At 34.6% G+C, this 13,085-nt stretch overlaps 1 protein-coding gene across 2 annotated transcripts; it reads left to right on the top strand.

Annotated features, from left to right (window-relative positions):
• Positions 1–7,372: 7,372 nt before the first annotated feature.
• On the top strand, positions 7,373–11,190 carry LOC121998408 (protein NETWORKED 3C-like). 2 transcript variants are annotated; one of them, XM_042553338.1, is made up of 3 exons: positions 7,373–7,502; positions 7,964–8,077; positions 10,366–11,190. In XM_042553338.1, the coding sequence occupies exons 2-3, from the start codon at positions 7,978–7,980 to the stop codon at positions 11,028–11,030; spliced, it is 765 nt and encodes a 254-aa protein (XP_042409272.1). In that variant the 5' UTR covers positions 7,373–7,502; positions 7,964–7,977; the 3' UTR covers positions 11,031–11,190. The 2 variants fall into 2 exon arrangements, with proteins under 2 accessions (XP_042409272.1, XP_042409273.1); XM_042553339.1 differs by having other exon boundaries at positions 7,488–7,624.
• The last annotated feature ends 1,895 nt before the right edge of the window (positions 11,191–13,085 follow it).

Raw genomic sequence — 13,085 nt, 5'->3', positions numbered from 1 at the left:
CTATCCGGTTAGCCCGTCGACCTAGCTGGACTTCTCGCCAAGCGTCCGGTCAGCCCGTCGACCCGCTTGGATTTCATGTCAGACATCCAGTCAGCCCGTCGACCTGTCTGGACTTCGTTTGCACACTCGGTCAGAGTATTAGATCACGACAAACCTAACTTAACCCGATTTGTCATTCATCAAAACCTGAGTTAGACCGTTAGTGCTAACCACACCAACAATTTTGTCCATCTAGAATTGGGCTCACCTGTACTTATCTTTCAACCTTCTCCTCGAGCAGGTTTCCTCCCTGGCTTCTCATCCCTCGAATGTCGTGCATGTCCTTCTCGTCTATTAGTGTACTCTTTCGCATCACCTCGTCCCTTGAACGTACCGAGCCCGTTGGCTTTTTCCCATGTCGTCCTTCTCATTAGCTGCATCTTCTGCTCGACTTCTTGTGTTCCTAAGCTCTTGTACACTCAGACACAATGATCAAATACAGCAGAATCTAACTGAATTTGGTTGACCACATCAAAATTATCCCGGGGTTCTAACAAAATGTACAAAGGATAGCTAAGCATCGGAGAAATAATCCTAAGGTTGTAAAATGATTCTTAAGTAAAGTAAGATTTCAAGCGGTTGACGCTTCATGGTCGATCAAGCTTTTTACTATTTGTATCTTCTAGATAATAGGATCCTGAGGTTTGCTTGCTAATCACTTGAAAGGTTCCTCCCCATTATGACTACTATTTACTTACATTCCCCACCGGTTTAACCTTTTTCCAAACCAGATCTTTGGCTTGGAAAATACAAGGAATAACCCATTTATTATACTTGACACACATCCACTGTCGATACGCCTTGAGTCGAACAACCACTCGTTCTTGATTTTCGATAATCAAATCAAGATCCAAGAGTTATTGTTCAGAATTGTCTTATCCATAATTGCTTCTCCTGATTGACTCTTCTCCAATTTCTACTGGGACGACTATCTTTCCTCTATAAATAAGATGAAAATGAGTCATTCCTACACTCTCTCGAGGTGTGGTTCGGTAAGCCCTATGGCAACTCCCCAACTACCCATAGGATATTGGGTTGGGAAGCCAAGAAGGAAATGGCCTGAGAGTCAGGAATTGGAGGCTAAGGAGTCGGGAAGCCCAAGAGGCCAGGAGGCTAAGGAGTCGAAAGGCTAAGAAGTTGAGAGGCTAACGAGCTAAGCGTCGATTTGACTTTCCTCTATTGGAACCATATCAGCATGTTTCATCAATCTTCTCTTATCCACGTAATGCCCACTGATCATTCCTCGGATCACTTGTCAAGTCAAATTGAGAATCAAATAAATTAAACCATTAAAATGATTATTCAAGTATATTTTAGTTTTTTTAAAAGTTTGGGATTGATACAAGTTTGAGATTGATGTAAGTTTTACTTGAATTTGATTCATGTAACTTCTTCAATTATTTGAAATGTATATATTACTAAACTTGTTTGGTTGATTGTTAAATTTGATAATATAAATTTATTTATTACTATATTAATAAGAGTTTTATTGATTAACATAATTCATAAACTTGTTTGTGAATATTATTACAATCTTTATTGATGATGTGTGTAAATTTATTTATTTTATTTAATAAGTTATTCAAATTTATTCATTTAATTAACCTTATGTATATTGAATGAACACAAATAAAGTCTTATCAAATTGAACACCAAATTTTTTTATTCCAAGTATCTAGTTTTGCAGCCGATTAATCCTAGAGGTGGACGGATTGACCCCTCTCCTTGGTCGCTAGATAATCTGGGAAGCGCAGATGGCTCATAATATGGCAATCTAGTATCACGTGTAGTTTGAGCACTGCGAGCATCTAATATGTCACGCAAAAGAATTGAATCCTCATTATTTGGGTATTCCACCCTACTGTTGGCGCTACTCGAAATTCCGTTATGTTTCCCCTATACAAAAATTGTACAAGCACAGAACTTTTCCTAGCAACCCATGTGCTTTTTAGAAGTTAAACTTGGATTGCAAAAGAAACTTAACATTATTAATCTAAGTTCAACCCATGTGTTCATTAGAAGTTAAACCATATTACAGAAGTTGATTAAATATCTATTTAAAGGATTGGCTTCCAGGTCGTTGGCGAGACACTCAACCTTCTTGGACATGGGATCATCCACCACTTCCTAGTCAAAGCCTTTCAAAGAAATTGAATATTTAAACTCTTTACAGTAAACCCTAGGTTAAACTACAGAGACCTCAATCAAAGCACAAGATCGCTAGCCTCTTGTGTTGGTACTTCAGGATCCATACAAAGGAAAAATAAACTAGTACACAGTGGAAACAATTAACTAGTTATACCTTTCTTTGTAGCTTAAAGACCTCTTGATCTTCTGTTGTATACCTCTCCTCCTTTTGTATGTCGTGTGGGCGACGATCTACCAAGATGCAAAAACCACCCAAGTCATTCTTTCTTCCAAGACTTTCGGTCACCAAGGGATCAAAGGTAGGAACACCACCTCTTGTTCTTCTTTCTTCCTTGCAACCCGTCGGCCACAAGATGGTTGAAGCCTCTTGATACCATCGGCCTTAGGTGAGAAAACAAGGGGAGAATAAGAATATGAGGGGGCCGACCACAAGGAGAATAGAAGAGGAATAGAAATTGTGTAGATGATTATTTTCTCTAAGACACCATCTATCTTCTTTTATAATCTTTGGTAATGGCTAAAAAGGAAAGATTTTAACAACAATTAAAATCTCTCTTTTAAATTTCCCATTGAGGATGGCTACAAAAGGAAAGTTTTAAAATTTAAAATCCCTCTTTTAAACATTGTAGATGACTATAAAAAGGAAATATTTTTAAAATTAAAACCTCTTTTTTAAATCATGATTACTAAAAAGGAAAGTTTTAACAAAAATAACATATCTCTTTTAAACCATTGTAGATGAGTACAAAAGGAAAGATTTTTTAAATTTAAAACTCTCTTTTAAAACTATGTGGATGACTTCAAAAAAGGAAAGTTTTTAAAATTTAAAATCTCTCTTTTAAAACATTATAGATGACTAAAAAAGAAATATTTAAAAAAATTAAAACCCCACTTTTAAACCCATCTTGGCCGACCCCTTCCTTGGTACCCAAGCAAGGGGTCGGCCCCAAGCAAGGGGTGGTTGACCCCTTGCTTGGGCACCAAGGAAGGATGTGGTCGACCATAAGGTTGATTTGGGTGGATGCGAGGCTTTACACATAGAGGCTACAACAGGGACCTAGAGGAGAAATTGGTTTTGGCCTCATGATAAGCTTGAGCTTCCTGTGTCCGACCCGAATACCCAACTCAAGTTCATCAATAATAACTCATACCACTAAAGAATTATTATTGAACTACTGCATCAATCCCATATTATATTATGAGCTCCTTCTTATCATAAGTGTGTTAATTCCCATGTGTTTAAGATATCGAATGTCTATTAATTAAATGAGTTACTGACAACTCACTTGATTAACATCTAGCTCCAAGAGTAGTACCACTCAGCTTCATTGTCATGTCGGAACTAATCCACCTACAAGGTTTACATGATAATCTTTATGAGCTCCTCAAGGGGGCATAATCATCCTAATAAATAGGACATAGTTTCCTTCTATAATCAACAACACACCATAAAAATAGTATTATTTCCCAACTTATCGGGCCTATTGATTTAACGAATAAATTTCACCCTTTGATAAATTAAAGAAATAAATACTAAGTACATGTGTTTGTTATTATATCGGGATTAAGAGTACGTACATCCATAATAACAGAGGCTCTGTTCTTTTATGCAGTCAATATAAAAGGAACAACCTCAAATGGTCATGCTCTATACACACATAGTGTACTAGTGTAATTTTATAGTTAAGATAAACTAGTACCAAATTACACTACAACTATTCTAATAGTTTGTCCCAATCCATCTTGGTTGTGAGTTTCTATTTATAATTTATAAGGAACTGATAACATGATCTTCTGTGTGACACCACACACTATGTTATCTACAATATAAATTAAATGGACAACTGTATTTAACTAAATACAGACATTTAACCAATGTGATTCTCATTTCAAAATAAATATTTATACAAAAAGTTAGACTTTTAATATATATTCTAACACCTACTACTTACCACCGTGTCGTACCTCGGGGACAAATTGAACATTAAACTTGTTCAAGAAATACTTGATTCATTTAGTGTCCTAATCTTTATTCCATCAGAATGCATGTGTTTACCATTATTCCTCCTCTCTAATCAATGATAATTTGGAACCGTTCCCAAGTCAACTTGTAAAATAGATCCTCCACTCAACTAGCTTTGCTCTCGTCGGGCCCAAGTTTATGTTGAACTCAACATAGCCTATGAACTGCACCATTTTCTGCCCAGCCTACCTTATGGACCAAGTTGCCCCCGCCTAATCTGACTAATAGGATACAATTATCAATAAATTACTTAGGTAAGCTTTCATATTATTCAAATCGTGTAGTTAACTTTAAAATACCCAAATCGTGTATCCAATACTGATTTCTCCCTTTGAATAGATTGCTACATTTTAGATACTATTCATTAGCACATGATGTGTTGAATCGATTGTTACACTAGTAATCAATTAAAAATAATCGATTCATATTTAAAAAATTATTGTTCTCAATATATTATGTTAAATTGATTTTTGAGAATATGAATATAATCAATATAACTAAACGAATACACATAACCTGATTTTATATCATTCCAAGCTCTCTAAGTTCATCAATCGATATTGACCGAAATTGATTGTTAGATTTAGAGAGCTCGGAATGATATGAAACCAAATCTTATGTGAAATCGATGTCTATATAGTAATTTTGATCAAAATTATTACATAAGCGACCAAACTTGTTATATTGACCTAAACTAGTAAAATTAAAATTTGTGAATCTTGTTTGTGAAATTTAGGTTGGTTAAAGATCTCAATAAAAGGGAAAATTTAGAATGGAGAATTTAAAATTTCTACTTCTTACTGTTGTATGAGTATAAACAATAAATGCAAATACACCAAAAGAGGGAAGAAAAAGCCATAAATATATAGATAAAAAACGATAGTGTAGATTAGAGAAAGGGAGACATTGATGAAATTAAAATACATTTGCAGGAAGACAATTAGATAAAGCAGAGTAGAGATTGCAACTTAACCTAAGATTTTAAAAAGGTTATTGTTCTAGTGGACTTATAGAACTGTGATTTTTTTGTCTACAAGTTTGGGTGATGAATTAGCTTGAAAAAAGGTGTTTTTATGAGTGGGTGAATGATTCAAGTGTGTTTAGATGGTATTTAAGACTTCCTCACAACTTGATATGCACCCTAAAGAAAAGTGCATGGAGGCTAAGCACCCAGAGAGAAAAATGAAAAGCAAAATTTTCCTTTCTCTATTTCATATTTGCGGAAAAGAATAAGTAGAATGCAAGTGCGACAAATCTAGATAAATCCCGCCAACGACCCACTCATTCAAGACCAGAGAAGAAGTTTAATTTGGAGAAGAAGATTACCTCATGTCCTCAACTTTCTTATTCGATGAAAAAGTCTAGTGTAAGTACTGTTGGTGAGTTCATCATTCTGTGAAGAAGAAAGCGTCGTGTAGTCGTCGCTGCTGTCCCTGTTCTAGAGATGAACAAAAAAAAAGAGAGAAAACCTTGGTCGTGTCATCAGTATCGTCACTTCCAAAACCGAATAAAAAAAAGTAAATAAGGTTAGAAATAACATGATGTAACATTTACTAAATTTTATTTTTTAAATTATTAAAACAAAAAAAATAGGGCTCTATAAAAGGTAGGGCCATGTGCGACGATCCCACCTCTACCATCCTAGGATCGGCTCTGTATCCAAGTTATTAAACATCAATTTGATATAATATATTTAAAGAATTTTAAGTTATACACAATAGCATGCAATAGATTAACATTCTTATTTATAATCATATGGGGCAGTGAAATTACTATTTATAATCATAGAACTTTATGGAACGATTGCTACAGTAATTAATTCGGCAAACGAAAGCGAAGGACTGAAGGGTCAAAATCGATCGATTTAAGTATTTTTCAAATTGACTATGCAATTTGAATAATATAAAAATTTACTTAATTAGAAAATAGATCGATTTTATCATTATTATCCTGCGACACTAGGAGAAAATTACATTTTCAGTCCTGTAATTTGTATCCTTTTCAATTTTAGTCCTATGATGAGTTAATTTACGTTCTTAGTCCTGTAATTTGTAATATTTTTCAATTTCAATCCAAAATCAAAATTGAAATTTTTCAACGGAAAATGTCTAGTTTGTTGTTGGAATATAAAAAATACATGGGTCATAAAAAATCAAAATCCCCAAATTCAATTTATAACTCATCATTTTACGTTGAACAATTTCAATTTTAGAGGAAAAAGGATTGAAATTGGAAAATATTACAAATTTCAGGACTAAAAATATAAATTGACTCATAATAGGACTAAAATTGAAAAAAGTGTAAGTTACAAGACTAAAAAAATAATTTTCTCTACACTGAGCCAGTTACGATCCAAGTCATGCTGGGCTGAGCCGGCTCACTGACCATCCCGCCCATTTTGACAGACCGTCAATTAAATTCTTATTTGGCAGTTAGGTACGATACAAAAGTTGGACAAGAATTAATTGTTACAGTCTTTTCGAGATGATCTAGTGATTAACACATAAGATGTTGTCATCATGAAATCTGAGATTCAAATTTTGATAAAATCGAGATAAATATTTTTTTTATATGTTAGTTTCTATTCTAAAGAATAATAGTCATTCATGATTTATTTTTTCATATTCATCCTGAAATAAATGGATAGAATCGCTCGTCCTGTGGTTGCACGACAGGACACTTCGCCTTTACCTCAAGAACTAGCCGTTGCAAGGTTCACAAAGGACGAAAATCAGGCGGTAGCGAATCGATGCACTTGGGCCCTCGCGAACCGGCAATTCACAGTTTCTCGGCTGGGCTGTTTTTGAGTATAAGCTAGACCGGACAATTACCCTTCAAGTTGTATATTATTACTCTCTCTACCCTTTTCTTCCTCAAAAACTATTATAAATTTAATGAATCTCGAAAGAAAACTTATCACTAAAATCATAAATATTATCTATTTTATCGTCAATAAATGATTATTTCTTCATATTCTGGACCATAAAAAAAATTATCGTGAAATTAGGATGAGCCTAAATTCGAGCAACATGTAAGGCTGTATGGTATTAGCCCAGAGTGGCATCAAGTGTAAAATTCTTCATAGTCAGTGGTATTTCTCTTTAGCTTAAGTTCCAAACCGAAATATGTCAAACATAAACAAACGGCAAAATTCAAAAACTCGAATAAGAAATGACATGTTCGAACAGCGACAAAAAAAAGATCTTGGGAGGAGCGCCTCGATTTAAACTACGGCGAGGAAAGCGCCGTTGTCTCCAGGCCAGGGCAGACGAAGAAGAAGAGAGGCTCCAAGGTCCGCTCTTCCCTCTTCTCCTGTTTCTATTGCATTTCCCATTTTGCCTCCTTTCTCGCTTTCGATCGATCCCTGATTCATCTTGTGGAAGAATGGATTGAACAGGGGAAGTTAGGAGTAATGTAAGGAGAGAGACTTACAGAGTTTTGCTTTATTTGAAGTTTCTCATACAGACTGATGCATGCTAAGCTCCATCTCCAGTTACCTCTCTCCTTTCCTCCAATTTACCCACCTGTTCTTCGTGCTTCGAGTCGTTTTCCCTTCCCCCCTTCTTTTGTTCCTTCTTGTTAAAAGTTGTTTTTTGAGCAATTGTGGACTCGGTATCATCTTGATCATGTTAGGTTTTGGCTTATACGCCAAGATCAACAAAGTAAATGAAGAGTTCGAGTAGGGTTTATGGGCGTGTTATTTGTAAAATCGCTCACTTTCGAATTTTTTTATTGTTATTATGTTTGATGTAGGTAAGTAGGTTAATATGACGGTGCAAACGGGCCAATCGTACTCATGGTGGTTTGCTAGCCAAGACAGGCGCCAAAATTCAGCACAATCTTCATGGCTGTCGATGACGCTTTCCGGTTGGTTATATGCTGCTATTTCCATGTTGTTATAGTATTGGGTTAGATGTTGATGCATTGAATATTTTGTTTTCTTTATATTAAATTTGTATGCTTGTATGAGTATGACTACTTGTGCTGTAGGTTGTACAAATCATTATTTGCTACATAGTTATAGTTTTTAGTGGATACTTAGATGATTATAGTGAAGAATATGCAACAATGTTTAATCTATATATTTTAATGCACTACCCAAATTCAGTGGTTTATCGCATTAAACCACACACATCAACATGCCAACGATTGTCATAACTAATAAGTTTGTCGGTGCCAGAGAGTTTTCACTTGGATTTTTATCTTAGATTTGTTTCACAAGTGGATGTCTACTTCTTGACTCTAAAATTTGTGACTGAGAGTTACACTTCTAGGATGGAAGGTTAATCCCAAAGGATTTAGAGGAGCTTGTCTAAGATGAGAGATATCTCATATATAAGATTTCCCATTATTATGATCTCAGTGATATTATCCATAATGAAGACTAAGGATAATCGCTCAGGCATCATGATCGACAAAGTATCAAGTCTCATCTTTATGACAAGAGTGACATTAAAGGATTAGTGATGAATTTGTTAAGGCATCCCTATAAAAGGAAACCTTCAGATTGTATTTAAATAATCCAAGAAACTCAAGCATTCCTCATCTATTTAGTTCTAACTGTCTTCTTATCTTTTTGTTCCAAGCAAATCCCAAGCATCTAAGGTCCAAAGTACTACTATTCCATAATGGAGGTCGATGCATCTTAAGATACGATTGTCATTCCATTGAGGACTACTAAGTAAATCTGTCTTAAAGAGAGTCTAACTCGCACCTTGACCCAATGAATTCCTCTCTTATACTTCAAGATTTGTTAGGAAAATGATTCCTACCTTGTGGTTAGCCTTAACCACACTGTTTTGATATGTTGTCAATCTAGTTTAAGTAGATTTTTCTTGTGGTTTTTATATGTGCTTCAAATGTGTAAGTACTTGGATAGTGCACATGGTTGATCATTGAGATTGTGAGGGTTGGAGGCCTAGATTGAGTGCAACATGGAGCTCAATAGATTCAATGAGATTGAGTTATTGATGTGGCAATCATAGAGATTGTGGAGCTTGGCAAGGAGTTTATTGCTTGAGAGCTAGTCTTGAATTGAGTTGGTGCACAAGAGCTCGGGTGGGAGCTTAGAGGACTCATAATTGGAGGCTTGGGTCAGGCATTGGTGTTGAACCTCATGGAGCTTGTAGCCACGGAGTTGGCTTGGATTGAGTTGGTGTACTAGAGCTTAGTGAACTTGAAAGTTGAGACTCAGATTGAAGTGTTGCTTTGGGTTGGGTTGCCACACCAACTCAGTGAGGAGTTCAATGGATTCAAGGAGTTGAAGATCTAAAGGTATGAGATCTATGAGGGATTACGGGGTAAATATAATGTTTTAGTTTTATCTTTGGGCATGTAACATCTTGTAATGTGATTGTCTATTGTGTGTGAGCTACTTAGAGCTTATAGTTGTGAAGCCTTCTATAGTAAGATGATCTCTCAAGTCATATTTTATCATTGGCTTGAGTCCTGACCTTTGCATAGGCACTGTAGAAGTAATTATCAACCCACAAAGTGGGTCTAACATGCAAATCCAAGTGAAGATACTCCACTCCAATGACAATAATTTTAATTGGTTACAAAAATAAATTTCCACAAACTTCGCAGACTGCTTGATGTATGAACATTTACTTTGTCCAAGTCTTACCTGTAGATCAAATATTTGACCTAACAAAGGGTTGCGAATTTCAAAGTCTTCGTTTTGATAATCTGTGGACAAGCTATGCGTCAATTTACTCAATGTATGCAGTTATATTTTGTTCCATGTATTCAAATGATTTGAAAGCGGAGGCATCATTTTCCAATGGTATAAAGATTTGTATGTAATATAAACAAATTTATTTCCTTTTTCATATTGTTTATAATTTTTGGTGTAGCTTAAATGCTTGATATCATGAGATTTACAAATATCGCGTCAGTTGTTGGAAGTTGACTGTCCATGGTCTTGGCAACTTACTTTTGTTACTTAATACTGTGTTCTGTACAATTTTGTAAAGGGTTTATTGCTGGAACAGTTAGTTTCAAAGTTCAGACTAAATAATGAAAAAAGAAGTGCTGCTTATGAAATTAAGACTATAGAAGGATAAAAAAGAAATGTGTTCTAACGCTTGGTTATGCAAAGTTCTCATTAAAATTTAGTAAGGTTCAGGTGTTCAGTATGCTTCTTTCTTAAGCAGAATTGGAAGAGAAAACCAGGCAGATGCTGAACCTTGTAGAGGAAGATGCTGACTCATTTGCTAAGCGTGCCGAGATGTACTATAAGAAGAGGCCTCAGCTCGTGAACATGATCGAAGATTTCTACCGAACTCATCGCTCATTGGCTGAGCAATATGATCAACTGAAGTCCGGATCTGGAGTACGCCGTTCAATATCAGTTGTTCCATCCTACTTCAACCGAAGCTTGTCACAGAGTATGAGCAGCAGTGAAACAGACGAGTTAACCAAATCTTTATCAGATTCCTTTGATTCAGAAGACTCAGAAATTGATGATCCTGAAGAAGAAATTGTGGCAGAGACAAAGTTAAGAGTGATGCCAGATGAAGAGAGCAATGGCTATTCGGTGAAACTGAAACAAGAACTGGAAAGACTTAAAGAGGAGAATGCTAAACTAAAGGTTGAAATAGCCGGGAAAAATGAAGAGAAAAGGGAGGTCATCAGACAGCTTGCTTTATCTATGGATATCCTGAAGGAGGAGAATGTTACTTTGAGGAAATGCATCAAGGATCACCAGGAGGAGAGAAAGGGTGGCTTCTTTGAGCTTAAGAAACTGACCAAGGGTATGCTCTCTGGAAAGCTGTTTCATGGGAAATCAAAGAACCAAACTACAGTTGTAGCTTTGTAAGGACTATATAGACTTGGATTTTACCTCTGTACTTATGGAATTAAGTTTGCTAAGCTAAATCAACAGAATGTTTCATCGAGCTAATTTACCTATAGGAATTGTACTTAATTTGACATTGTATTGGTGCCATGATATATATTGAGTTATATCGTTTCAAGTATAATTTGATATTAAATAATAGATAACAAATAGATACCTATCTCATTTATTGTTTTCATTGTTAACAATTGATTGCATACTGATTTAGTTTGGGATAACTCCTTGATTAGGTAACTATATTAACGGGTTTGTTATCACTTTGTATCATTGTATGTATTGATGGGTTATGCATACACCTTTATTTAATCATTGTGAAATGGTAGCATATCTAGATAATGATGCTATCTAGAAGATCATCCTGGTATCGTGAAGCCTTTGACTTGCTTTCCACTTTCGTCTCCATTAATTTCTCTGTCTTCTTTGTTTTGTGTTACTGCAATAATCCTCCTAGTAGTCATCTACTAGTTAAGTTGTGAAATTGTTTGTGCCACCGGAGAATTTTTTTTTTATTATCTTATTTTTTTAATTTCTTTTCCTAGTTAAGTTGTGAATGGGAGCCTTGGCGCAACGATAAAATTATTGTTATGTGATCAAAAAGTCATGAATTCGAATCCTAGAAATATCCTTTGCAAAAGAAAAGTAGGATAAAACTGTATATAAAAAATATATCCTAAATGAGAATGCATCAACTTCTTAGATTACCGTGGAACTAGAGTCCAATAATTGATGTGATTCATGAAATATATAATTGATCAGAAGTAACTATTCTTAGAAAATTGAATTGCCCGTAAAAGAGTAATTCTGTTAAAAAGATCATAAGAATTGATAATTATATCTTATGATTTTTTTATCAAAATTGAAAGAAAAAAATGTAGGGGTCTTAAATAACATTTTAAGCACTTAATTAAATTTTGGTCCAAATTAAATTTAGAGCTAAAATATGTTATTGGTCCTAAATATCTAGGGGATGCATAATATTTTTTTATATATTTTAATATTTTTAAGGGATTAAAGATATTTTTGAAAAAGTATGTGTGTATGACAATAATCAATATTGGGGATTTTTTAGGGTAATTACCGTATAATACTTTTTTGTTTAGTTTAGCAAATAAAATAGATGCTTTATTCGTGGATATATTACAAGTAATTGACAAAAGCATGATGATAAAAAAATTTTATAAAAAATAAATTGTTCAACTAATTTAGCTTTATGACTAATTTAAACTCACAACTGACTTGTCTATTTGTTTAGTATGCCTAGTTCGAACAGTCTATTTAACTTTTTATTGTGCTTGTGATCTATTAATTTGCTTGAATCATTGATGTTCTAATCTAATTCCTATCTCAACTGATTCAATCTAATTGGTTTGCTCCATCTAGATGGCTTATCTGTCCCTGATCCACCCATTCAACTTGATTAACCAATTAAATTTGATTTGTTCCGGGACTATTGATAATAAAAAGGTGAAATCGTCATCTCGACGATCCCTCCATAATGATCCCTACTATTTGAAAGAGAGATAAATTACGAGAAACTTAGCCCAATAATAATAGTAGCAAACAACAGGGCATTCCGCACTTCGTCAGATATCAATCCCAGATCTATTGACAACAACACCCTTGCTCTGGGATTATGATGCGATGGTAAAATAAGAGGTAGGATATACTCTCTAGGCAATGAAGATTTAATCTCATCCACAACATATTACATATAGGAAATTTGAAAATTTTATACTGTTGAGTAGTTTGTCCGGAGTTATTTGTTTTTTCAAATTTATTTTGATCAATAAAAATTTTTTTATAAGATTGAACTAATCATTTTTAAAATTAATTGGATGAACGAGATATTTAGATTTAAAAAAAAGTTTGATTTGCTCATTTACTATCATCAAGTGGATTGATCTAAGTAGATAATTTTCAGCCCTCTTGGATAATGCGATTTTTTTAAAATATAAAATATTGCTACATAAAATTTTGAGATCAAAATTCTCCACCTTTCTCCGTGCCTTTTTTTTT

The sequence above is a fragment of the Zingiber officinale genome, chromosome 6A (genome assembly GCF_018446385.1).
Source record: "Zingiber officinale cultivar Zhangliang chromosome 6A, Zo_v1.1, whole genome shotgun sequence".
Taxonomy (NCBI): domain Eukaryota; kingdom Viridiplantae; phylum Streptophyta; class Magnoliopsida; order Zingiberales; family Zingiberaceae; genus Zingiber; species Zingiber officinale.
The sequence above is the reverse complement of the archived record's forward strand: the minus strand, read 5'-3'. Positions and strand labels throughout refer to the sequence as shown.

Coding starts and splice junctions, on each gene's coding strand:
- LOC121998408 (XM_042553338.1), top strand. CDS start 7,978: ATGACGGTGCAAACGGGCCAATCGTACTCATGGTGGTTTGCTAGCCAA. Junction 8,078..10,365: donor GCTGTCGATGACGCTTTCCG/GTTGGTTATATG, acceptor TTTCTTAAGCAG/AATTGGAAGAGAAAACCAGG.